At 43.0% G+C, this 27,755-nt stretch overlaps 1 protein-coding gene across 2 annotated transcripts in view; it reads left to right on the top strand.

Moving 5' to 3' along the window:
• Positions 1-27,755, top strand: part of MTUS2 (microtubule associated scaffold protein 2) — a 373,877-nt gene that overhangs the window by 220,216 nt on the left and 125,906 nt on the right. For both annotated transcript variants that reach the window (XM_058688745.1, XM_058688736.1), the window contains exons 5-6: positions 9,298-9,396; positions 20,532-20,743. In XM_058688745.1, the coding sequence (XP_058544728.1) occupies positions 9,298-9,396; positions 20,532-20,743 (311 nt within the window). The remainder of the gene's footprint in view (positions 1-9,297; positions 9,397-20,531; positions 20,744-27,755) is intronic.

Below are 27,755 nucleotides of genomic sequence, written 5' to 3'. Positions count from 1 at the left end.
ATCATCGTGAATTAGCGGGATGGACCCGGTGTAATCACAAGTGTCCCTGTATGAGAAAGGCAGGAGCAGTTAGAGGAGATGTGAGGACAAAAACAAAGATCGGAGGGATGTGTCTCGAAAGTGAACGAGGGGGCCACACGCCAAGGAACGCTAGAAGCTGAAAAAGGCAAGGAAACAGATTCTCCCCTGAAACTTCCAGAAGAAATCAGCCCAGCTGACACATTGATTTTAGCCCAGTGAGACCGACCTCATTCTTCTGGCCTCCCAGAATTGGAACGCATTTGTGTTGTTTTTAAACCACTCGTTTGTGGTCCCTTGTCCCAGCAGCCACAGGGAATGATACAGAAGCCTTCAGCAAAGAGCGGTGAGCTGAATTTGAGGACGATCAGAAGTGGACCGGCCAGACCAAGGAGAAATGGAGCACGCCAGCCTAGGACAACAGCCTAGGTGAAGACACAGAATGTCACATGGATGCTGCACTGTCACCGCAGGGGCAGGTGGCTGAGGAAGCGGGACCCCGGAGGTTACACATCCCATGCCACAGAGTTGGGGCTTGCTACTGAAGTCCTCGGAAAGCTTTGGAAAGGCTTCAGAAGTAAAATCATGTGATCCATGAATGATTAAGAAAGGTCAGTCATCCTAGCACCCGTCAAGAAGGATGAGTTACGTAAACATGAAGAAGGTGAGACAGGACAGAGGAAGCACCTAGGAGCGTTTTCTAACTGGCCTAGTGAGAACTGAGCCGAGGCTAAAAGTGAGAATGGGTACACAGCCAGATCGAGGAGCTGCTTTACAAGGCAGCAGGTAGTAGCTGATCAGATATGGAGGCAGAAAGAAGTCTCGCTGGCTTCTGGTTTCAGCAACCAGGGGAACAACCGGCCAGGAAAGAAAATACAGGAAGAGGGGTCATTTGAGAGGAAGAGGATCCGTTCCATTTGGGGCGTGGCGATCTGGTTGTCTCGTAGGCTGTGCTCATGTCTCATTGGCAGTGAAAACCAGGTCTGGATCTCAGCAAGGATGTCTGGGCCCATCTGGTTTGGAAATGACAGAGTTGGTAGTCATCAGTGTGTGCCGCTTGGTGCGAGCATAGTGAGGGGCGGGAACAGCCAGAAGAGTGGACGGGGGGAAGCCGAAGCAGAAGCCTGGGACAGCTTTACTCAGGTGCAGGCAATGGGGGAAGGCACAGTGAAGGAGGGAGAGAGCGGCCAGAGGGACAGGAGGAAAACCATGAGACCACAACCCACTCTGCCATCTCTCCATACTCAGAGTTCTCACAGAGTTATATGAAAGCATATCGTATACTTAGAAAACATTTAGGCTGAGGCTGGACTATAAGAAAACTGCAAAAAGTCCTGAAAGTCTTGACTGATTGCTGTAATGTTCCATGCCATCAAGAATTCCCAGAACCACCCAAGCATTTTCTAGGCAGCGTTGCATTCCTGGGGGAGGGACCGTGAAACCTTCCATCAAAGTTGTTCTTGTAGAATTGGTTGCACTGGGCTGGTTTCTCTCCTTAATCCTTTCATGGATCAGACAAATTATTTTCATTTGGTTTTGGTTTCACTCCTCTTATTGTTTCTTTCTTATTATAAAAGTAATAAGTGATCATCATGGAAAAATGAAAGTAATGCAGAAGCATAGTAAAATAAAAAGTAAAATTCCCTCCAATCCTACTGCTCGGAAGTAACCATTATGAACAACTTGGTGTCTTTCAAATCTGCTTACATAGTTAAAAACTATAGTACAGATAGCATTTTGTGTTATAAAAAATGGGATAATATTTGGGGCGCCTGGGTGGCTCACGGGTTAAGCGTCTGACTTCGGCTCAGATCATGATCTCACAGTTCATGAGTTCGAGCCCTGCATCGGGCTCTGTGCTGACAGCTCGGAGCCTGGAGCCTGCTTTGGATTCTGCATCTACCTCTCTCTCTGCCCTTCCCCCATTCACGCTCTGTCTCTGTCTCTCAAAACTGAGTAAAAGTTAAAAAAAGAATTTTTTTAATGGGATAATACAATGCACAGTGTTCAACAACTAGCTTTTTTATTCGTCATGGACATCTTCTGTGCCAGTACAATAGAGAGCTACTTCAGTCTTTTTAATGGCTACAGAAAACTACATAGAATAGATATAACATAATTTATTTAACCACTCCGCAGGGTGCATTTTGATTATTTACTCTCATTTATTATTGTGAATAATGTACAAAGTCTCTTTGTACCTAAGCCTTTCATACTTGTGGTGGCCTTCCAAAGAGAGATCTGTAGAGACAGCATTGCTAGGTCAAGTACATCAATATTTAAGTTTTTGATAGAAGCTGCCGAATCGCACTCCATGAAGGCTGAAAGGAAAATGTGGAAACGCGGAATAAATATTCATGTTGCGTTTTCTTTTAAAGCATCGTGTTTAATGCAGGCTTTGGGCCTCTAACGTGTCTCAGCTCCCATGAGTCTCAATACCTTCCATATTTGTTGATGCCTAAAATCAGAGCGGGAGGAGGGATGAGAAGAATGGATGAGCCACACGTTGGATACTCTGAAGGGTGGGCCTGGCTTCCATGGAGTAAAGTGGTGGGTGCACTTTGGGGACCCCAGGCGGGAGGAGGCGGCATTGACTGAATGGCCACGCTGTCCAGGGATGAGTGTGGCCCTGTGGTTGAAGCTGATGACCTAGTGGGGAAGGTGGCCCGTCCACAAACAGAGAAGGACATCATATATTTCTGAGTATGATAAATGCTATGCAGAAAAATGAAGCCAGGGAACCGGAGAGTGGCAGGTGGCAGGAAGGCCTCTGTCACCTGTCGTGTCAGGCACGGCCTCTCTGAAGATTATCGGTTGTGTGGACTTGAATGAACCCATGAGTGAACCGTGCTCAAGGTCTTGGGGAAGCATGTTCTGGGCAGGAGGAACTCAAGCTAAAGAGCCCAGAAAGGAAGGAGGTGTGGCTTACTTGAGCACCTGCACAGCTGGCGGCCTAGTGTGGCTGGAGTGTGTGGACAGAGGGCAGAATGGTGCCACGTGTGTATTAGGGTTCTCCAGAGAAACAGAACCGATAGGATATACATACCTGGACATGTAATACATTTTATAGAGACAGAGAGATCAAATATATAGACAATATGTATATGTTGTATGTATCTTCTACATTATATAATATATAACATAAATTATATAATGTGAAGTTCCATCCTAGTTCCTTCGTAGTCAGCCTTTTGTTCTGCTCAGGCCTTTGGCAGCTTCTGTGAGACCTACTCACATTGGGGAGGGCAGTCTGCTTTACTCAAGTCTACCAATTTAAATTTCATCTCATCTAGAAACACCCAGAATAATGTTTGACCAAATGTTTGGGCACCCCGTGGCCCAGTCAAGCTGACACATAAAGTTAGCTATCATAGTGTGCCTGTGAAGTAGCCAGGGGACAGATCATCTGGGGCTGTGCTGCTGCTCAGTATGGTGGCCAGTGGCCCATGAGCCATTGTTGAGAACTCAAATATGGCGGCCAACTGTTGAAGTGATAACTGAATATGTTGGATTAAATCAAAGATGTTGTTACAATTAATTGCATTATACCTTTGACTTGTTAAATGTGGCCGCTAGGCAATTTTGAATGATACAAGTAGCTCATATTATATTTCTCTTGGCTCGTGCTGGTCTGTAGGGCCTCAGGGATGTGACAAGGGGTCTGTAGTTCCCTATGAGTATCTTGGGCGGTGACTGGAGGGTTTCAAGATTGAGAATAACTTGTTCTGATTTAGACTTGAAGGAATTCATCTGCTCCTGTGGAAGAATAAGGTGTAGGGGAGCAGGAGTGGGAGCCGCAGATCGGGTCAGAAGCTGTAGAAGGGGAAGAAGAATTGGTGGCTTTGGGCTCTGCAGAGGCAGCAGAAGGGAGGAAAGTGGGTGCTCCTGGGATGGACTCAGAGGAGAGCCCACAAGCTTTGCTGATGGGCCAAATGGGTGCAGGGGGCAGACACAAATCAAGAGGACGCCTACTATTGGGGCCTGAGCCCAGTGAGTGAATGATGGTGCCACCTACTGAGATGTGAAAGATGGGGCGGGGTATGTTAACTAAAATGCCGTGAAGCGTATTGACAGTGAGAAGAAAAAAAAAAAAAAAGCAGGGGAGAAATACAAGAGAGAATTCAGCTTTTAGAAGGGTTCCATCAAGGAGATTAAAGGAGTCTTTCCAAAAGCGGTAAAGCAGAGGAGATGATGATAGGTCTGTGGGTGGAAGAACAGAAGGCTGAAGAGTAAGGACAGAGAGGCAGTGAGGCAGGTCCACTCATGCAGGGAAAGTGAGAGCCCAGTCAGACCAGGCGAGAACGAAAGATGGGGAGGGTGGATCCAAATACCTGCCTCTCCCTCCAGACTCCTGGGATGATCTCTCCCCACCATCATATATATATATATACACACACACGTACCCATGCATGCTCACATACATATGAATAATCTGTCATAGTGCTTTTAAAACTGTAAAGGGGAAAATTGGCATATTTGAACACGCTAAAATTGAAAATCATAGTACAATGAAATATACTATAAATAAACTTTAAAGCGGAAGGCTGGGAAAATATAATTTATGTGGCAGGCCAAGAAAGGATTAATATCCAGAATAAATGAAGGGTTCTCAATACATCAGTAAGAAAAATAGGCAAAGGATTTAATTAGGTCATTTTCAAGCAAAGAAATGCACGTGACCAATCGGAAAAGACGCTACGTGTCTGGCAAACATTAAGATGACTGAGACCCCGATATCAGTAGGGTGTGGGGCACGTAGAGAGAGTTGCCCTCATGCACTGTTGGTTGGGAGTGTAAATAGTGACTCTCGTGGAAGATGGTTGGACTGTGTCTAGCAATACAACAAACGAGCAGTCTCTTAATCCAGCAGAAGCACAAGACACTGGTACCTGTGTGCAAAGAAACAAGTAGAAGAATGCATATTGTAGCACATTAGCTATTTTAATGGCTAAAACTTGCAAACTGTCTACATGTTCATCAACAGGAGGATGGGTAAATGAATTATGGTACATTTTTGCCTATTAATATGTGGCATTTAAAAAAGATCTATAAATACACTGATAGGAGAAAGATATTTAAAAATGTGGGTAGGTAAAACGAAATTGCAAAATAGGATTCATTTAGCTAACCAATATCTGTATTTGTGTTTGTGTAGACAGTATTTATAAATACCTAGAAAGAGGTCTGGAAGAAGAACCACCAAATGGCCATCAGCAGTTTACCTGCGGGAGAGGAGTGGCCTGTAGGCTTTGGGGAGTAGAAACTGGACGTATGCTCTGTATCTAAGGAGCCATCCCCAAGATTTACTTTTTTTTTTCCCCCCTTCAATAGGAAAACTCGCTTTTATTCTTTTTTTTTTAAGAGTAAATAATTTATTTGTTTAAATTCAAGTTGATTAACATACAATGTAGTAATGGTTTCAGGAGTAGAACCCGGTGATTCATCACTTACAACACCCAGTGCTCATCTCAACAAGTGTCCTCCTTAATGCCCATCATCCATTTGGCCAATCCTACACACCTCCCCTCCAGCAACCTTGTTTGTTCTCTGTCTTTGAGAGTCTCTTATGGTTTGCCTCCCTCTCCATTTTTATCTTGTTTTTCCTTCCCTTCCTCTATGTTCATCTGTTTTGTTTCTTAAATTCCACATGAGTGAAGTCATATGATATTTGTCTTTCTCTGACTGACTTATTTTGCTTAGCACAATACACTCTAGTTCCGTCCATATTGTTGCAAATGGCAAGATTTCAGTCTTTTTGATCACCGAGTAATATTCCACTGTGTGTGTGTGTATATATGCCCATACATATGTGTGTGTGTGTGTATGCGTGTATATATATATATACACGCATACACACACACACGCATATACGCATATGCACACACACACACACACACACACACACACACACACACCCCATATCACATCTTTATCCATTCATCAGTCAATGGACATTTGGGCTCTTTCCACAATCTGGCTACTGTTGATAGCATTGCTCTGAAGATTGGGGTGCTTGTGCCCCTTTGAATTAGCATTTTTGTATCCTTTGGATAAATACCTAGTAGTGCAATTGCTGAGTTGTAGGGTAGTTCTATTTTTAATATTTTGAGGACCCTCCATACTGTTTTCCAGAGTGGCTGCACCAGTTTGCATTCCCACCAACGGTGCAAAAGGGTTCCTCTTTCTCCACATCCTTGCCAACATCTGTTGTTTCCTGAGTTGTTAATTTTAGCCGTTCTGACAGGTGAGAGGTAGTACCTAATTGTGGTTTTGATTTGTATTTCCCTGATGATGAATGACGTTGAGTCTCTTTTCATGTGTCAGTTGGCCATCTGGATGTCTTCTTTGGAAAAGTGCCTATTCATGTCTTCTACCCATTTCTTCACTGGATTATTTGTTTTGGGGTGGTGAGTTTGATAAGTTCTTTACAGATTTTGGATACTAACCCTTTAACTGACTTGTCATTTGCAAATATCTTCTCCTATTCCATTGGTTGCCTTTTAGTTTTATTGATTGTTTCCTTCACTGTGTAGAAGCTTTTTGTCTTGATGAGGTCCCAGGGCTTCATTTTGCTTTCATTTCCCTTGCCTCAGAGACATGTCTAGTAAGAAGTTGCTATGGCCGAGGTTAAAGAGGTTGCTGCCTGTGTTCTCCTTTAGAATTTTGATTGTTTCCTGTCTCACATTTAGGTCTTTCATCCATTCTGAATTTATTTTTGTGTATGATGTAAGAAAGAAAGTGGTCTAGTTTCATTCATCTGCATGTTGCTGTCCAGTCCTCCCAGCACCGTTTGCTAAAGAGACTGTCTTTTTTCCATGGGATACTCTTTCTTGCTTTGTCAAAGATTAGTTGACCATACATTTGTGGGTCCATTTCTGGGTTCTCTATCCTGTTCCATTGATCTATGTGTCTGTTGTTGTGCCAGTACCATACTATCTTGATGATTACAGCTTTGTAATACAGCTTGAAGTCCAGAATTGTGATGCTTCCAACTTTGATTTTCTTTTTCAGGATTGCTTTGGCAATTCGGGGCCTTTTATGTTCCATACAAATTTTAGAATTGTTTGGAGAGTGGAGAATGCTAGCTAGCTAGCTAGCTAGCTCTGTGGAGAATGCTGGTGTTATTTTGATAGAGACTGCATTGAATGTGTAGATTGCTTTGGATAGTATTGACATTTTAACAATATTTGTTCTATGAGCATGGAATGTTTTTCCACTTCTTTGTGTCTTCTTCAATTTCCTTCATAAGCTTTCTATAGTTTTCAGCATACGGATCTTTTACCTCTTTGTTTAGGTTTATTCCTAGGTATCTTATGGTTTGGACGCACTTATCAATGGGATCAATTCCTTAATTTCTCTTTCTGCTGCTTCATTATTGGTATATAGAAATGCAACCTATTTCTGTACATTGATTTTATATCTTGTGACTTTGCTGAATTCATCCAGCAGTATTCTGGTGGAAACTTTCGGGTTTTTCCATGTAGAGTATCATGTCATCTGTGAAGAGTGAAAGTTTGCCTTCTTTGCCAATTTATATGCCTTTTATTTCTTCTTCTTGTCTGATTGCTGAGGCTAGGACTTCTAATACCATGTTGCAAAACTGGTGAGAGTGGATCCCTGTCATGTTCCTGATCTGAGGGGGAAAGCTCTCAGTTTTTCCTCATTGAGAATATTAGCTGTGGGTCTTTCTTATATGGTCTTTATGATGTTGAGGGATGTTCCTCCTATCCCTACTTTTTGAGGGTTTTTATTTAAAAAGGATGCTATGTTTTGTCAGATGCTTTTTCTGCATCTATTGAGAGGATCATGGTTCTTATCCTTTCTTGTATTAATGTGTATCGTGTTGATTGATTTGTGAATATTGAATGAGCCCTGCAGCCCCGGAATGAATCCCACTTGATCATGGTGAATAATTCTTTTAATGTACTGTTGAATTTGATTTGCTAATGTGTTACTGAGAGTTTTTGCATCCAGGTACATCAGAGATAATGGCCTGTAATTCTCCTTTATAGGTGGGGTCTTTGGTTTTGGAATCAAGGTAATGCTGGCTTCATAGATGAGTTTGGAAGCTTTCCTTCCATTCGTATTTTTTGGAACAATTTGAAAAGAATAAGTGTTAACTCTTCCTTAAACGTCTGGGAAAATTCCCCCAGGAAGCTATCTGGCCCAAGACTCTTTGTTGGGAGGTTTTTGATAACTGATTCAATTTCTTTGCTGGTTATGGGACTGTTCAAATGTTCTATTTCTTCCTGTTTCTGTTATGGTAATTTGTGAGTTTCTAGGTATTTGTCCATTTCTTCCAGATTGCCCAGTTTGTTGGCATATAATCTTTCATAGTATTCTCTTATATCTGTTTGTATTTCTGTGGTGTTGGTTGTGACCTCTGCTCTTTCATTTGTAATTTTATCTATTTGGGTCCTCTCTCTCTGTGTGTGTGTGTGTGTGTGTGTGTGTCTGTCTGTCTGTCTCTGTCTCTCTCTTTTTTCTTTTTTTTTTTTTTTTTTTGCTATCCCAAGCTTGCTAAAGTGGAGGCAGGTCTAGGTACGTCCATGTCTGTATTATTTCTCTAATCTACCATCCATTGTTCTTTGACTTTCTGGTGAAGGTGAGTGTCTGTGGCCAGCACACAAGGGGAACTGCACTGTGCTCCTGGACATAATTTGAGGAGCGTGCACCTGCTGTTCTTAGTTATTGCTTGCGCTCAGGCTATTCCATCCCACTGGGGCCAGCTCTGACAACAGGTTCCAGGAAGGCTCAGCTGCAGCCGCGAGAGCTAAAAGGCTCTCTAGGTCACCTCTGTGGACCAGCTGCATGGAAATTAATTAGAGGCAGACCATGTCCCCCGTGGCTCGGGTCTCGGGGATGCTGAGGTCATTAGCAGTTGTGCTCAGCTGCAGCTTCCATCTCTGTCTTCTGAAAATTTGTTTTGGCAGGAAGAGGCGGGCAGACCGAGGTGGCCGCTAGGGACAGTACAACTTTAATTCCCAGATAGTTTGTCAGAGTCACTGGGGTGCAGTGACCTCCAGAGGCAGGGGCGTTTTTCATCCCATCGGAGACAGCAGTGTGCTTCTTCCCCTGACCACCACTACTAAATTCCCTGTGCTATAAACGAGCATCATCCCCGAAGCACAGGGGGTGGTGACCATAGCGACAAATCACCGAAATGTTATTTTGTTCCGTTTGCCTTTTGTTAAACCTCCCTTTCGACAAACGACTGGTGTTACTGTTTGAGTTGTAACTTGCTCATTTTCTTTTTTTCTCTTTTTAAACTCTGATTAGGATCCAAGAAAGAAGTACAAAAAGATCAAGATGCTAATAAACCCGCTGTTTCGTCTCCTAAGAGAACAGTGGCTGCAACCACCAAGCTTCATTCACCAGGTATTTAAGAAGTGCGAAGGGTGTTCGTTCATTCAGGGAGTAGGCTTGAACTTGTCATTCATTTTGTTCAAATGTCGTTGATGAGCAGTGCCGGCCCCTGTGATACACGTGATTGTACACCGATGTGTTCTGACTCTAGACGAAATGAACCGGCCGTTGGCATCATTTTATGTTAAAAAATGAAATGTTATCGGGCTTTGAAGAGGTAGAGTCTTCTCTGCGTAGAAGTAATTTATAATGACACAGCCTTTGAAGATCTGACCTCAAGAGATAATAATAGCTTCTAAAAAGAGAAAGATAGAAAACCAACAGCCATCAAACCCTTGCAATTTTGTCAATGAGGAAGACATTTATTTACCTTCAGATATGAAGAAACGAGGTAACATCAGTTGAGAGTCGAAAACCATTTATCATGGAAGTTGATACGGTAGGCATTAACCCCTGTGTAGAACAGAATGGAGTGTAACCTCACAAGATTTTCTGTAAGCACAAAAATTGTAGCAGTCATAGGAGTTACTGTTTGAGTTCTTACTGTAAACCGGGGTACCAGGTACTGTCCTAACCTCTTTAAATGTATTAATTTATTTAAATGCCTGCAATGACTGTGAAACGGGCACCTATTGAACAGTCAAAGAGCATTTATTAGATGCATGTGAGATGCTGTGAAATCTAGTTTCAGACTGCTTACAAAGCACACATCTAAATGTAAGAATACTAAAAGGTTAAACATGAAAGGAAATATTTATACCAAATAAATAGGAAACAAAAGGAAATTTGTGGTGTTACCGTAATACTAATAAATAGGAAAACACACATTTGTAAAGCAAACATTTTGATACATTTTGACACGTATGCACACGAGAGACCATCACCACAATCCAGATAGCAAATATATCCACCATCCCGGTGCCCCTTGGGAATCCTAACCCCCTAACCCCTCTGCACCCCACCCCAGTCCCCGTTCTGTCCCTATATAGATGAGTTTGCATTTTCTAAAACTTTCTATAAATGGAATCATGTCGTATGCACTCTACTTTTCTCTGGCTGCTTTTACTCAGCTTGATTACTTTGAGTAAAGTTCCAGTGCGTGGATACCGCGGTTGATCCATTACTTATCCATGCATCTTTGGGCTTTTCCTCCAAGGATTTGGCTCTTGTAAACAAAACTGCTATGCATGTTGGTACAAGTCTTGGTATGGACCTCTGCTTCTGATTTTCTTGGGAAGTATCTAGGAGTGGAATGCCTGAGTCATACGGTAGTTATTTGTTTAACCTTCTAAAAATGTTAAAAGGCTTTCCAAACTGTTTTTCGAGGTGGTTGTACCGTTTTATATTCCCAGTGGTAGTGTGTGCGAGAGACCCAGTTCCTTCACATTTTTTTTTTTTTTTTTTTTGCCAATAGGTGGTATGGCCATTTTTTTAAATCATAGACACTGTAATAGGTGTATAATGGTATCTTGTGTAGATTTAAAGTTTATTTATTTATTTTGAGAGGCGGGGAGGGGCAGAGAGAGAAAGAGAGAGAGAGAGAGAGAGAGAGAATCGCAAGCAGTGTCTGCACTGTCAGCACAGAGCCCAGTGCGGGGCTTGATCTCATGAACCACAAGATCATAACCTGTGCTGAAATCAGGAGTCAGACTCAACTGACTGAGTCACCCAGGCACCCCGTATCTTACACGGTTTTAATCTGCATTTCCCTAATAACGAATGATGTTACGATGTGGAGCATCTTTTTATGTTTATTTGACATCTGTACATACTCTTCGGTAAAATATTCAAAAATTTATAGTTTTTATTGGTTTTTCATCTTACTGAATTTTGAAGGGTTTTATATGTATATATGTGTATATGTATACATTCCCCCCACAATCTGTGACTTATTTTGCGTTCTCCCAGAAGAGCTTTTGAAAAATACACATTCTTGGGCGCCTGGGTGGCGCAGTCGGTTAAGCGTCCGACTTCAGCCAGGTCACGATCTCACAGTCCGTGAGTTCGAGCCCCGCGTCAGGCTCTGGGCTGATGGCTCAGAGCCTGGAGCCTGTTTCCGATTCTGTGTCTCCCTCTCTCTCTCTGTCCCTCCCCCGTTCGTGCCCTGTCTCTCTCTGTCCCAAAAATAAATAAATGTTGAAAAAAAAATTTTTTTAAAAAAGAAAAATACACATTCTTAAGTTTCCCGAAGTCCACAATTTTTTCTTTTATGGACTATGCTTTTGGGGTTATCTTAAAAAAATCTTTGCATCACCCTAGACCATGAAGATTTTCTCCTACATTTTCTTCTGAAAGGTTTAGAGTTCCAGGCTTTATTTTTAAGCCTGTGATCCATTTGAGTTAGCTTTCGTACACTGTGTGAGGGAGGTGTGGCTTCACTTTTTTTTTTTTGCAGAGTAACATGCAACAAATTTCTACTCTGATCTTTATGATTTATTTTACTCTGTTTATGTGGGGTTTAACTAGCTAATATCATTAGTTTAAAACCTTTCTTCTTTTTAAGGGTGCCCGGATGGCTCAGTCAGTTAGGCGTCCCACTTCAGCTCAGGTCACGATCTCACGGTTCGTGAGTTCGAGCCCCGTGTTGGGCTCTGAGTTGCCAGCTCAGAGCCTGGAGCCTGTTTCAGATTCTGTCTCCCTCTCTTTCTGCCCCTCTCCTGTTCATGCTCTCTGTCTCAAAAATAAATAAACAGTGAAAAAATTTAATATAAAAAAATAAAAAATAAAATCTTTCTTCGTTTTCTAATGTGTGTGTTTAGTACAATAAATTTCCCTTTATGCATTGCTTCAGTTATAGTGCACAAATTTTGATGTGCTGGGTTTCATCTTCATTGGGTTCAAACTATTTTTAAATTTCCTTTTGTGACTTCTTCTTAACTCATGATTATTTTGAAGTGTGTTTGCAGATATCTGGGACTTTCCAGATCTCTCTGATTTGACTTCTAATTTAATCCCATCGTGGTTGGAGAATATACTTTGGATTATCTGGATCCTTCTAAATGAACTGAGACGTGTTTTATGACTCACAACAAGGTCTGTCTCGCTAAATGACTCACACACACTTGAGAAAATGTCTAGTCCACCGTATGTGTGAAGCATTCTACAGATGTCATGGGTCAAGTTGGCTGATAGCATAATTCAAGTATTCTATATCCTTACTGATTTTCTGTCTACATGTTCTCTTCGGAATTGAGAGAAGGCTGTTGAAATCTCAGAGTATAATTGTGGACTTGTCCATTTCTCCTTCTGGTTCTATCATTATTTGCTTCCTGCATTTTGAAGCTCTGCTATTAGGTACTTAAACCTTTAGAGCCATTTATCATTTTGATGAGTTGCCCACTGTATTATTAGGAAATGACCCTGTTTATTCCTGGTAATATGCTTTTCCCTGAAATCCACTTTATTCAGTATTAGTTGTCCCACTCCAGCCTTCCATTAGTTCAGCATGGTTGTACCTCCTTGCACACTTCTCCCTGTCACCTGGTGTCTCTCTATTTTTAAGTGGGTTTCTTACAGGCAGCATATAATTGGCTCTTGTATTCTTCTCTAATCTGAAAGCTTTGCCTTTGATGGACATTTAATGTTATGGATTTGATTGGGATTAACTCTACTGTCTGCCTATTATTTCCTAGCCATCTCACATATTGGTTTTTCGTTTTTTCCCTATTTTGCTACCTTCTTTTATATTAATTAATTTTTTATTATTCCATTCGTCCCCTTTATTGATGTCTTAGAGATCTGTATCTTATTGGGTTATTTTAGTGGTTGCTTTAGGGTTCCTAGTTTTTGTCTTTAACTTTTCACATTCTGCCTTGAGGCAATGTCATGTCACTTCACATATAATGCAGTTGATCCTTGAACAACATGGGTTAGAACTGTGCAGGTCCCCTTACACATGAATTTTCTTCAGTAGATACAGTACAGTATTATAAGTATATTTCCTCTTCCTTATGATTTTCTTAATGACATTTTCTTTTCTCTAGCTTACTGTATCGTAAGACTACAATGTTGGATACATACAACACACAAACTATGTGTTAATCAGTTGACTGTGACATCAGAAAGGCTTCCAGTCAACAGTAGTCTCTCAGCAGTTAAGTTTGGAGGAGGGGGGAGTCAAAAGTTATCTGTGGATTTTCAACTGCACAGGGGGCTGTTACCCCTCACCCCTGCATTGCTCAAGGCTCAACTATGTAAGAATCTCCCAACTGTACACTTATGTCCCTCTCCTGACATGTGTGCTCCTGTATTCCAACACTTTCCTTCCACGTGTGTCCTAAACCAGCACTGCACTGTTCCTGTTGACTGTCGATGCTGTTTTCTTTCTAGGAGATTTCAATGAGAAAAAAGTCTTTTAGACTTATCCCTGTAGTTGTCATTCTCTCTGGAGACCCAGATTCCCAGCTGGTCCCATTGTTCTTCTACCTACAGGATTTTCTCTGACCTTCTTGGTGGCAGAGCTTTTCTGGTGGTGGGATCTTTCTGTGTTTGTGTACCTTCATTTTTCATAGATACTTTTATTGTGTTCAGAATTCAAGTTGGCATTTTCCCCCCTCTGAAGTATTTAAAGATGTGTTTCCACGGCTCTCCTTATCTTTGTTTCTCTGTACATAAGGCATCTTCTCTGGCTGTTTGAGAGCTGTTCTCTTCAGCACCGGTTGTGAGCAACATGATTACGCTATACCTTGGTGTCCTTCCCTTCGTGGTTTTTGTGCTTGAGGTTTGCTGTGAATCTTAGATCTGTGGGTATACAGTTTTCATACGGTTTGAAGGTGGGTTGCCTATCATTTCCTCAGACACGTTCAGGCCTGACCCCTCCTCTTCAGGGACTCCAACTGTATACACATCAGGCCACTTGAAGTTGATTCACAGCTCCTGTCCAAACGGATAACATTGTTTGTTTCTTTCACTCTTTTTTTTCTGAGTGTTTCATTTTGGATAGTTTCTCTTACTAATTTTCCTTTACTTTTTCTTTCTTTCTTTCTTTCTTTTTTAAAAAAATAGCACCCATTTGTTTGTTCTACTGGTCACAGTTCTGTAGGTTAGACGTCCAGGTGTGGCTTCTGTGGGTTCTCCGTTCAAAGTATCACAAGGCTGAAATCATATGTCAGCGGGGCTCAGTTCTTGACCGGAGGCTCTGGAGGAAAAAGCCACTTTCAAATGCATTCAGGTTGTCGGTAGAACCAGTTCACTGTCGTTATAAGACTGAGGTTCCTGTTTAGAGTCGGGGACCACTTTCAGCTCGTAGGGCCCCTGACAGCCATCAGTGTACTTTCTGTTTTATGGGTTTGCTTATTCTGGACAGTTCATATAAATGGAATCGTACAACATGTGTGTGACCTTTTGTATTGGCTTCTTTGACTTTGCATAAATGTTTTTGAGGCTCATTCATGTTAAAGCATGAGGCGGTATTTTATTCTTAGTTTCGGCTGAATAATATTCCATTACATGGATATATCACATTCGATAATTTACATTCATCAATTGATGGACATTTGGGTTGTATCCAGTGTTGGGGCTGCTGTGATAATGCTGCTATGAACATTCATGTTACAATCTTTCCTTATGTCATGTCTAAATCTACTCTTAATCCCATTCTGTGTATTTTTTGTCTTCAGACATTTGAGTTTCCAATCTCAAGAATTTTTATTTAGGCCTTTTTTTCCCTAAATTGCTTTGTTTCTACTTGACATATTCAGTCGTTCCACTCGCTTCTTGAACATATGGAATGCAGTCACAAATAACTGTTAATCATCTGCATCATTTCTTGTGGGCCTCACTTCATTGCGTTTCTCCTCCTTATGGGTTATATGTCCCTGCTTATTTCCGTGCCTGAGAGTTTTTTTAGATGCCAGACATTGTAAATTTTTCCTTGTTGGGTAGTGGATTTTTAATTCCTATGAATATTCTTAAGCTTTGTTCTTAAATAAAACTATGTTACTTGCAAAGAGTTCAGTTATTTTGGGGCTTGGTTGTTGGCTTTGTTATGCAGGTCCCAACTAGTGATCAGTCCAGAGCTAATTTTACTGTATTACAGCCAAGACCCTTTTGGGTATACTGTCCATTGCCCCCTGAATTACAAGGTTTTCCATTCTGGCTGATGGGAACAGGAACAAATTCTGAGCCTCCGTGAGCTCTGAGGAATCGTTTCCTGCAGTCATTTGGGGAATTCTTTCCCTGGTCTTGGACCCTCTCTTCCCAGGCATGCAATGATCAGAACTTGGCCAAAGACTCGAGGGGACCCTCTGCGCGTGTCCAGAGTGCTCTCTCTGTGGAGTGACGTTCTCTCTGCTAAATCTGCCTTGTGACCTCTGAGCCCTCAGCTCCCTGAACCCCCAGCTCCGTTCTCTCAACTTGGGGTAACCACCAGGCCCCACATGGGTTCCCTGACTCATGCCACAGCCTGGAAAGTCATTCCAGGAAATAGGCTGAGGCAATTATAGGGATCACCTCCTTTGCTTTCTGGCTCAGGATCCCCGTACTTCATTGCCTAATGTTGATGTCTTAAAAACCATTGTCTTATATATTTGGGCTGAGTTTTTTGGGTTTGTTTTAGATCAGAAGGTAAGTCTGATCCTTCTCACTCCATCTTGGCCGAAAGTAGTTACATTTTTGAATATCAAAATTTAGCAATTGCTATAGTACTATTAAACCATGATATTTTCACCCTTGGAGAAAGAAGTTCAGATTTACCTTGCTACCTATACCTCTTATAAGTACTAAGAAATTTCCCGAAGATGAGAATATTTTTATGTCACTCTTTATTTTGTCTAGAAGAAGGGATTATAGTAACAAATTTTTATAGTTGGCTTCAGAAACCCTGATTATAACTTCTGGGGATTTTTGTTGTTGTTGTTCACTTATCCATCAATATAGAAAAGAATCCACTCCTTCCTTGGAATGGGAGATGGAAACCTCTCCTTTCTAGAGCATAGCAGGTCGGTACCCAGTTTAGTAATTCCTGCCCTCACCCGTGCTCAGGACTGGCTCGAAGGAAATGTCCCACCACCCTCCTGTCATTTGTTCTTCACCTTCCCCGCCCTTAGCCAACCTCAGGCCAGCAAGTGCCAGGACTAAGTCGGAAAATACTGTGTTATGTGGCAGAATTTTCTGGAATAAATTTAGATCTGCTTCAGGAACATAGAGCCTATCCAAGACCACAAAGAACTGGGCAGATGTGCTACCTAGGGGGTCCTGCTGGTGCCAGTGTGCAAGAAACAGATTTCCTTTCTGCTAGGATGTTGGCCAAACTCATGAAGTGCTTTTCCCTAAGTCAGAAGGCTATCTATCTAAGCTGTGTCCTGTCCTTCTTATTTACAGGGATTAAGGCCATGGGCCTTCTCTGATGTTGTAAATACACAGATTCCACTGCTGTACTGTTTATCACGTCAGTTAAGCTTCCAGCTTTAAAATTAAACCAAGCTTTTCCATCCATTAGAATCCTCTAGATAGTGAGCGGATGGCTGCGGATGAATTTTTAATATTCTCTTTCCATTTTTAAGGGCTGCATTCTCCCCAGTGCTCTGCCTTTGCACGCAAGCGGCTTGCATTCACCTTTGTGAGAATAGAAGGTTACTGGTTTTTTCCCCTGAGCTGCCAGATGTCACTGGGATGATCACAGATTCTGTCCGGCCCTTAGGTGGCTGAAAAGAAATTGTGATTGGGGCAAGATTACGATAATGGGAGAGTGTTCTGGGTTTAGAATGTGCCCCAAACCTGTGAGATCTGTCAGAGATGCTGTGGAGTGGGCCAGCAGCTTGCTGAAGTGGTAGGAGGCCTGGACAAGGACTCAGAAGCTTGAAATCCAGGCTGGGCCCCTGGACAATGGATTGCCTCACGTCACAGACGGGGCCTCATTCCTTTGCCCTCCCCACTGGACTTTGCCTATGTCCCTCACAGAGTAGGTGCTCAGTAAAAGCTGTCAGACATTTTGGATCCCCACAAAACATACGACACGAAGTGTACATGTGAAATCATCTCTGTCTATAGGTCGTGGCAAGACACTGGTCTAGGTATTTCTGTTCACAGACTTCGTATGGAAGAGTGGCCTTGGGGATAAGGCTCACTAACAGTTGGGAAGTGTATAAGGGGCACTCCTTAAAAGACTGGTTATTGCTACTCTCTTTTCCACTTCATTTAAAGACTCCAAAACCATCAATAAGCCTCATTTGAAAGTCTTTATTCATTAATCAGCTTCCTAGTTCAATGGAGTGGAAATCGGAAGGCTATGGTAGGAGACAGATTTTGGGGGAAAGAGGCCGAACACACCTAAGAGGCTCCGCCTGATTGCGGAGAGAGGCCAGTGGCATATCTGCCTGCTTGGAAGCTCCGACCACCGTAGAAGCTATATATAAATACTGCAAGGAGTAGGGAAGGAGGTGATAACAAAGCCTTCCAGCACCTGGAGGTGTCCTCAGGGGACATGGCATGCCCCCCCTCCCCCATTTAAAGCATTTCTCCGGCTCCTCCAGACAAACACGGGTGTAAGAGGTCAGAAGTGAGGCACCTCAGCACACCTCCTGTCAGTGCCAAGCGTGTTCTCCATGAGCAACACGTGATCGCTGCCTTCCGGAAGTTTTCCCTCATGCTGCCTCACCCCCTTACTTCCTAAGCCGATTGGTATTTTAGCTCCATTACGTGCTGGCTTTTAGAACAAGATAGTACAAGCAAACAAAACCCTCAGTCATTTTTCTTTTGTTTTTTGTTTTTTGTTCTTTTGCGAGACAGGCGATGCTGGCTGCGTGCAGTCATTTCATTTCGGCATAAGCTCTCCGTCTCCAAGATGGTAGATGAGCCCGTGCGGCTGTCCTCACGCACGGTCCTGGGGACGGTGTGACACGTGGGTGGACGGGAAAGTACGCGACAGAACAATACTTCAGGGAGCTAACTATCGACATACTTAATAGAAACTACAGCCCAAGAAACGATACTGGTTTTTGTTGGGTGCCAGATGGACAGCTGACCAAGAATCCCAAAGGAAGATTGGTTCCATAAGGTAGTTGGGCGTCTGAAAGCCACAGATTTCACACTTGTGTGTTGATCCCAGGTGCTGATGTTCTTAGGGGAACCTCTGTCTGGGCTCAGAACATCAGTTTGGTGGTCCCATGAAACACTGGAGGGTTTTAGAAGATCAATCAGCCACACGTGGGGCGCCTGGGTGGCTCAGTCAGCTGAGTGTCCGACTTCGACTCAGGTCGTGATCTCACAGTTCGTGAGTTTGAGCCCCGCATCCCGCTCTGTGCCGACAGCTCAGAGTCTGGAGCCTGCTTCGGATTCCGTGTCTCCCTCTCCCTCTGCCCCTCCCCTGCTCACTCTCTGTCTATCTGTTTCTCAAAAATAAATAAACACGAAAACAATTTTTTTCAATAAAATCACCGGCCGCACCAATAAAATGGTAAACAGTCATCATGAAAAAAATCTACCCTGGGTCTTAGGCTGTGTCTTAGAGTTTCATTCAGGCAGCAGTAAAACCTCCCACGTGTTGTTAGTAATTATTTTTCTTTTGTTATCAGTACTGAGAATGTTAGGATTAAGCACATATTAAGATTGATGTGCCTCCAACAAGCAAGTGACTTTCCTGGATTATTCTGTACAGCACTGTCATAAAGACCGTTTTAAGGGAGCATTAATTTCACATTCTACTACTCCATTAAGCCATAATAGTCTAAGACATATGTGAGGTTGCATTGTGATCTCAGATGATTTCTTAAGGGGAAGATTTCATTAAAATTAGCGTGGTTACCGTTACGTCAACAATCAGAAGCATTTAGATCAGTTAACCGTCTTTTCCCCTTGAAAGATGAGGCCACTTGGGTGTTCAGTAGAGTAAGCCTGTTACCTGCTGTGCCTCAGTGTAGTGGGGACTGAGGAGATGACCGTTTTCTGATGTGTCTTCTGTGTTACTCCCTGATATTTTGGAGGGGAGGGGGGGAGACGAAAGAACTTTTGAAATGTTGAAGCTTATTCACGATTGTGTGCTCAGGGTCTGTGTCACGTTCTCTCCCCGAGCAGAGGGAAGAACGTGCTTAGGGCACCCAGGCCCACCGTCCACCACCGCCATGCTGGTCTACAGCTCACCCAGGAAGCATGGGGGTTCTGAGGAAGACACCCGCTTACCCTTGGGTCTAGACCATGATGCAGTGCCTGTCTCTGAGCCCTTCCCTGGAGCCTTGCCTTTACTCCCCGAAGCGTCAACCTAATAGTTACAGTCCTGAAAGCCTCCCCCACCCCGTTCCCAGCTCCAGGTGGAGTTTCTGGTTCCTTCTTCAGTGGCCTCCCCACACATAGTGTTTGCCTGGATCCAGGAGCAGGATCTCGGAGGGTTTGTGGGCCAGGGGAAGAAATGAGCACTTTTTTTATACCACAGTGGAGCACCACCGCAGTGAGGGGTCCATGCAGGTCAAGAGCTGTTTTGTAGTCACAAAGATCATTCTGGCTGTTGTGCAGTCAAAGAAGTAAAAAAAAAAAAGAAGAAGAAGAAGAAGAAGAAGTAAAAGAAGAAAGGCTTTGCGTTAAAAGCTGAGAGGTTCTGGTGGCTTGGACTGGACCTTTTAGCTCTGGAGGTGGCATGAGTGGTCACATGGGGGGAGTATTTTGGGGAACATTGATGTCATAGGAATTTAAAGCCAGAAATCCCTGGAGCAGAGGCCACTGACCCTGCCACCAAAGAGAGCAACCACAGTGAGGGAGAGAAGGGGCATGTAGGCATTGCTCCTGGATGCCCAATTAGAAGGGTGCCAGCTTATAACTCTGAGTTCAACCTAGATTGACTGATTCATTTCCCATGAGACATTTTCACAGAGTAATCCCTTGAAGAAAAAAAAAAAGAAAAAAGAAAAAACCCTGCATCAGTCTCTCTAAGCAAACCTAGAAGAAATGCAGGGAGCTGGAAGGAATCTGGCAATGTTGTCTGTCATTCTTTTCCTGAGATGAAACTCTGCACTGAGAACCTCGTAAACAGAGCAAATGTTTTAAGTCCCCGTCCGGTTTTTTGGTTTTTTTTTTTTTCCCCTTTCAGCGCCTGAAATGACAAACCATGAGCGGTGCCCTCTCGGCCACCTGCCCTTAATGAAATCCTTCGGCACCGAAGAGCGGTTGTCACGCTGGGGGTGGATGTTCTTCCACAAGTGACTGTTTTTCCCCTGCAGGATACCCCAAACAGAGGACAGCGGCTCCCCGAAATGGCTTTTCCCCCAAGCCGGACCTGCAGGTGCGCGAAGCCGAGCGGCAGCTGGTGCAGCGGCTGAAGGACAGGTGCCAGCAGCAGGCCAGGCAGCTGGTCCTGGTCCAGGCGGAGCTGCGGAGGGCCGTGTGCGGCTTCCAGGCCCTTGCCGTGTCTACCCAGTATTTCTCCAGAAAGGTGAGGCCACGTCTGGTGAATGTCCGGGGGCTTCTTGCTGGAGGGGAGGGCGGTAGTGGTGATCGGGGTGTGTGTGTGTGTGTGTGTGTGTGTGTGGGTGGATGTGCGCGTTTAAGTTTGGGTCTGGGGTTAGAGATTTCGTTCGATTTTCAGAAGATCCTGCAGAGTCTCCAGCAGCAGCATCTAATGCTCTGGGAGCCAAGCTGATACTTTTTTTTTTTAGGTGTGAAAGAAATCAGTCTGGGAAGAGTGATTTAGTAACCTTGATTTCAAAAGGGAAAGTTATGTAAAAGAGATAGAAAATGACCTAAAGGAACATTTTAAAGGTGAGCGCTTTGAAGAGAATGGGAGATTGTTTGCGTTTTAGGGATGAAATGGCCGAGTTCTGAAATTTCTGCACATTTCAGATAAGAGGGAGGCAGGGCCACAGCGCTGTTCCACGTTGGCCCTTGATGGGAAATTCGGTGTGCCAGGCCTGGGGGCATCTGGCCCGTGGAGTCACGGCCAAGCCCAGTGTTCACAGAGCAGCACGGGGTGGAGGGCGTCCTCTCTGCTCCGTTGGCCTTCCTGAAAATGCAAAAAGGGGCTGGCTTCTTCTCAGCGCATAAGTTGTCCAGAGGCTCCTGGGGCCATCCAGACACTGAGTCTGTTATTAGCCATCGTGTAGCTAAGCTTTCCCACCTCTCGGCATGGAACAGAGGTTAGAGGGAGCCTGGTATCTGATTCAATGCATTTGTGCTCCAGCAAGAAGTGGCCAAGCCACGTTTGGGGGCGGGGGGGAAATGAACATTCACCTTCAAGGTTCAAACATTGAGTCTGCATTTTAAGAACGCACAGGGCATTTTGAGTTTCATATATGGACCTTCAGGTACCTATAAATGGGAGGAAGTACAAATGCTATCTAAATGCTCTCTAGATAAGAAGATGAACTAACTAAATGCCTGGCCAATTTAAAGAAGAAAATCCAAAGAACGTGAAGTAGCCCCATGCCCACTGGTTTTGTTTGTCTTCTGCACGCAGAAGCGTGAAGGACTCCGGCTTTTGAGGATATCCTACACGACGTGCCCCTAGTGTACCAGTCTGAGCCGTCTTTTGTTGTTGGTGTTTCCTGCTTCCCTTAACGCTTTCAGCAGAAAGCCTATTACCAATTTGTTGGTGTAAGGAAAGACAAGAAAAACAGATGGCAGTTTTCTCAAGTTTCAGCCTCTTTGCCCACCAAAACGTTGACAGCGAATGACCCATTTGTATTTTATACCTTCCTTTCTGGTCTGCTGCTCTCGATGTCAACCGTGAACCGCTCAAGTAACTGTAGACCCGACCCTGTGAGAATTAAAATTACCTCCACAGTTTTGACGTGCCAAAGAGGCCTGACTCACCGTTGTAAATACTGAGCAGTTTCCTTATTAGAGAAAGAGTGGCATGGGTTTTTGTCGTTGTTGTTGTTCTTCAGCTAGAGGTGCGTTTTCGCACTGACTGGCAAATCTTTAATAAAGAGAGGAACACAGAGTTATTCACCGAGGTTCTGATAACATTTACGTGGTTACTGCGCCCTTCTTGGATCACCCTTCCCATCCATCATCCGGTATCATAACAAATCTTGTTGTTTGTTTGTTTGTTTTTCATTTTAATTCCACTGCAGTTAACATACAGTGTGATATTAGTTTCAGAGGTACAATGTAATGATTCACCTAGTCCATACATCACCGGATGCTCATCCCATAACAAATCCTTGATAAAGGTTTCCTATGGGTAGGCATGGCAACAGACGTTGATACGACATTTTGGTAATATGTGCTGTGTTTCCGATTTGGAACTCTTGGACCCCATTCATGGCATTGTGGCAGAGAAGGGAGTTAGTTCCTGTGCAGAAATTAAGGGTTGGTTCCCTGGAGTTATGTATTTCTGTGCCCCCAGCATATTCCCCGTTGGCCCATGGACCAAGAGTTTTGTTTGTCTGCAGCATACACATGGCTCTTAAATCAGAGACCAAAAAGGTCTAGCAGGTGATTTGTAGGCACCTCCTTCAGACCTCCCTACTACTCGAGTTGCACTCGGCGTGACATTTCAGCAAGATGGATGACAGACATGAATTTCATTTTCTTTTCAGTAAATCACAACCAGCAGCTCCAGACAGGCCTCGCAAACGACCATGGCATTTCACCTCCCACACATTGTGTGCTTTTCTGTATTTCTGATCTCAGTTCTCTCTCCAGATAAACCCCAGAACTAAAAATGAGCATGTTTAAAAAAAAAAAAAGTCTGTAACTGAGCATAAGTGGCTTTCACACAGGCTACTGTGTGTCCTAAGGACAATTGATTGGAGAGTTTGCCAGTAACAACCAGATTAGACCAGGAGGTGTGATGTGGGGTGGGGCACCCGGGGAAATAGAAGCACGGCCATCAGGTAGTCTCCAGTGATGGAGCCCTCTGTCACACGGTCTGGTGATCCTGAGATGCTCCGTGTCACTCTCGTGGGAGGCCAGCGCGTTGTTATGCGTGGGAATGTTCAGAGCAGATCGTGCCAGCTGTGAAGCGTGTGACCCCTAGAGCCAGCGTGAAAAGGCAGTATCTCTTTTCTTGTCTGGTTAGAAGACTCTACCGTGTATCTTGGAACTTTACACACGTGTGGTTTCTACACTGGAGCATATCCACCTGCAAAGCGTGGCGAGAGTACAGGGCCAGCAGGAGTCAGCCCCTCTTTGCCTCCATCTATGAACAAGACCTTGAGCAAGTAGCTGCCCCTCTCTGAGCCTTGTCACATCACCGCAAAGAGTAACATCCCAGCCCTTGCTTGGTCTCCGCTAGTCCCCTCTGACCAATCATCCTTGAGTCTTGGTTTTCTCAGTTTTAAATAGGGTTAATGATTGGGGCGCCTAGGTGACTCAGTCGGTTGAGCGTCCAACTTCAGCTCAGGTCATGATCTCTCAGCTCATGAGTTCAAGCCCTGCGTCGGGCTCTGTACTGACAGCTCAGAGCCTGGAGCCTGCTTCAGATTCTGTGTCTCCCTCTCTCTGCCCCTTTCCCGCTCATGCTCTGTCTCTCAGAGATGAGAGATGAATAAACGTTAAAAGCAATTTTTAAATAGGATTAATAATAGTGCTTCGCAAGGTTGTTGTGAGAATGTATTAAATTAATGGGTTAAAGTACTTCAAACAATTATTGAAGAAAAACATTCTTTTTTTAAAAAAAATTTAACATTTATTTATTTATTTTTGAGAGAGACAGAGCACGAGACAGAGAGGGGCAGAGAGACAGGGAGACACAGAATCAGAAACAGGCTCCAGGCCCTGAGCTGTGAACACAGAGCCCCATGTGGGGCTCGATCTCATGAACCGCGAGATCATGACCTGAGTAGAAGTTGGACGCTTAACCAACTGAGCCACCTAGGTGCCCTGAAAAAAAAAAAAAAAAAAAAAAAAAAGACATTCTTTTTGAGTACGAGGAGATCTGACAAAGCCCTGCCCTCAAATATTTTACTCTCAAGCAGGATGAACATATGAATAGACGAGGCATACAGAGTTAAAACACAGTGCAAACCACCCTTATTGCATTATATATGTACATAAAGAGTGTGGCCTGGGGTGTACTTTAAGGCTAGAAATAATTTTCTAGGCTAGCTATTCAGCTGCTGCTCCATATTTTTCCCAGAATGTGCTGATGCTGTTAAGTATGTATTGGAAGTAAGTCTCAGTGTATGGGAAGTCACCAGAAAAAAAGGAAGTAGAAGCCTAGATAAGAATCTTCCATTGCTGCCCCATGCTTTACAGCTCCTGGGAGAGCAGTTGTGAAAACTGTCAGCTGTGACACAGCCTGAGCCCAGTGTCCAGGGATTCCAAGATGCCACATTGAGGTGCTAACATCGGCCTCTCACTTGTGCTGGTTCCAGAGAGCTCCACCCCTGTGGCAAGGCATGGTCCTCACCACAGGACAAACAGACCTGCTGAAATCTGTGGTCCCAGGCCTCCGGGTGGTGTCGAAATGAGCATGACTCTGAACTTTTTAGAGTCGAGTTGAATGATTTTTTACCTTTGTCTTGTTCCAGGGAATATTACTCTTTAGCATCCCCTGGCGGCCAATCCGGGAAACAGTCCGGACATGGGTCCCGTATTAAGTAAGGCACGTATAAGCGTGCCTTGCTCTAGAGCAGCAAGTTTTATACAATTTATATCTGAGAGTGTATTTATTTTCATCTTATGTTTACTAAGATTTATTACATTTGTTCAATATTTTTCATATTGATTTGTGTCATTTTTATCATTAGCTCTATGAATGTGATAGTACACGATGGTTTTTAATTTTTTTTAATTTTTTATTAAATAGATACAAAAGACTTGAAAATCATCACCAAACATTTGTGTACTATATAAGCCTATTAAAAATTAATAATGCATCCGCCTCCTTTTTTCATATATATATATATATATATATATATATACATATACACACACACATATATGTATGTATATATGTGTATATATGTACATGTATATATGTATATATACATATGTGTGTGTATATAATATATATATATATATATTGCTTTTACTATTTGACCTTCTATCACACAAAAATTTTAAAAACAAACATGTAGAAAGTGTAACATCCAAACACCCATCATCTATATTTAATACTTATTAACATTTTGCTATATTTAATGAGGTTGTGGGGGGTGATAATGTCATTCGCGCGGTCCAGAGCCAATGGCCAAGAACGAATCCTTGAAGACGTCTTTGGTGCAAAAAGGTGATTTCATTAAAGTGCGGGGACAGGACCCGTGGGCAGGAAGAGCTGCCCGGGACCAAGAGCAGAGACCGGTTATATACTATGGAGCTGGGGTAGGTCAAGTCCAGGGGAAGTTTCCGGTGAGATTTTCATATGCTAAAGAAGACGCACTCGGGATACTGGAGGCCTAGCTATTGTCAAGCTAAGGTGGTTTTTCCCTGTAGCAAAGTATTAGCATTAAAATGGTAGGGAGTTCCTGGAGAAACGTTTTGTTCTGCCTGACTCAAGTATTTGTCAACGGGCTGCAGGTTATAAGGAAATTTAATTTTATCCGCCATTTCCTTCTGCCTTTGTTTCCCACATCATATTCACTCTTCTATGTTTTTGTTGTTAGTTAAGGGTACACATTTTTCAATATAGTTTATATATTGCAACTTCAACTTTTCAAGTCATTTACGTGAGTGGAAGATTTTTATCAACGCAGCCTCTCCCCATGAAGAAAATTAGACCAAAATCACACATCACAGTATTTGTAATGTGTGACTTTGGTCTAATTTTCGTGATCAGTCTGGCCACGGGCTTATCAACTTTACTAACCTTTTCAAAGAAGTAACTTGTGTCTTCATTGATTTTCTCCATTGATTGTTTTCTATTTCATCGGTATTTACTCTTATCCTTATTATTTAGGTCCTTACAATTTTTTTTTGTTTAATTGGATTTTTTGTTTTTTGAGGAGAAAGTTTTTATCATTGATTTTAACATTTTCTTCTTCCTGCTAGAAGCCATGTAGAGCTATAAATCCCCTTCAGGAATTGTATCAGCAAAACCCACAAATTTTGAGATGCTCTGTTTTAATTTTCATTCCATTAAAAACATTTCTGATTAAAAAAAAGAAAGTTTCTATAGAGATTTCAAAAAAGTAACAGGCAGAACTCTTCATAACGGTATCATTCCTGCTTATTGACCATCTCCGATGTCCTAGGCACTTTAGATATATTGTGTGTGTGTGTGTGTGTGTGTGTGTGTGTGTGTAGAATAGTATATACCATATATATAATAGTATGTATAATATATTCTATCTAAAATATGTATGTAATATATTCTATGTAAAATAGAGAATATATATAATTATATGTATAGTATATGTATTTATTTATAAATAGATATTCTTGTAAGCCTCACAACACCCTTACCTGGTATAGATATTATTTTCACATGACAGTTGAAGAAACTGAGCCTAGGGAGACTGTATAGCCCTTCTAAAGACAGCATAATTAGAGACGGATGGAGCCATGATACAAAAACAGGTTAGTCCATATTCAACACCCATGTTTTTCCACAAGATGATGCCTCACCTCTCCCTCTGCCCTCTAACCCTCAAGGTACTTTAATGTCGTTAAGGAGAAAAAATACAGAATTGGATAAAACAGAAAGTAAAACAATTGTCAAAAAGTTAACACATGTACAGATGTTAACAGAAAACCGTCTGAGGTAATATTTAACCTGTTGCCATAAAAAAGTGGTTTGTGCTCAGGTGAAAGCCCAGTTCTTTGAATGGGAAGGGAATGGTCTGAGACTTGGAGGAGCCACACTGGACAGAGGCGGGATTCTGGATGAGTAAAGGGGAAGGGAGAGCATACGCACCCACGGGAAGGGGACGCTCAAAGTCTGTTGTCCGCCAAGCGGCGTCCTCTTGCCTCTCTTTAAGCTCTTGGTGTATTAATGATTTGTGGATAGAGACCTGGGCACTTGGTAGTTGTTTCTAAAAGTACAGTGATCCCTCTGTAACAGTCGGAGCCTCCTCATGGTGAGGACGACCCAGGTTCAACTTCTTGCGTCAGAGCGCTTGGCTTTGTTGTTTGGTCAGAGTAGGGTGTGTGCTAAAGGAGAGGAGAGAGAAAAGACAGAGGTCGAATCGCTCTGTGAAGTAAATGCTTTCTTGATCTAGCCACTTATTGCGCTCAGATTTTAAACTCAGGGATTCATCAGGATAACCGTCTGCCCTAGAGCTCCAAAAGCAGTAGAGAAGCCATCGTGTCCACCAGCCCGGGGATTTTGTATTTCAGGGACTTTTCCATCGAGTGGAGCTCTCAGAGCAGGAATTACACCGGATCGAAAACAGAAAACAGCAAGCTTCGTTGCTCCTTAAATCCTAAAGAAATGGCCATTTAAATAGTGTTTTGTGCCCTCCCTCCCCACCTTATAAACAACGCCTGTGACTATCATCTCTTCCCTTAATTTTGCCTTGAATAACTAAGGGCTTAGAGAAAATGTGAGCTCTTCTGGCAGT

The sequence above is a fragment of the Neofelis nebulosa genome, chromosome 1, assembly GCF_028018385.1.
Source record: "Neofelis nebulosa isolate mNeoNeb1 chromosome 1, mNeoNeb1.pri, whole genome shotgun sequence".
Classification (NCBI taxonomy): Eukaryota; Metazoa; Chordata; class Mammalia; order Carnivora; family Felidae; genus Neofelis; species Neofelis nebulosa.
Note: the sequence above shows the minus strand (reverse complement) of the source record. Positions and strands in the feature narration are given on the sequence as shown.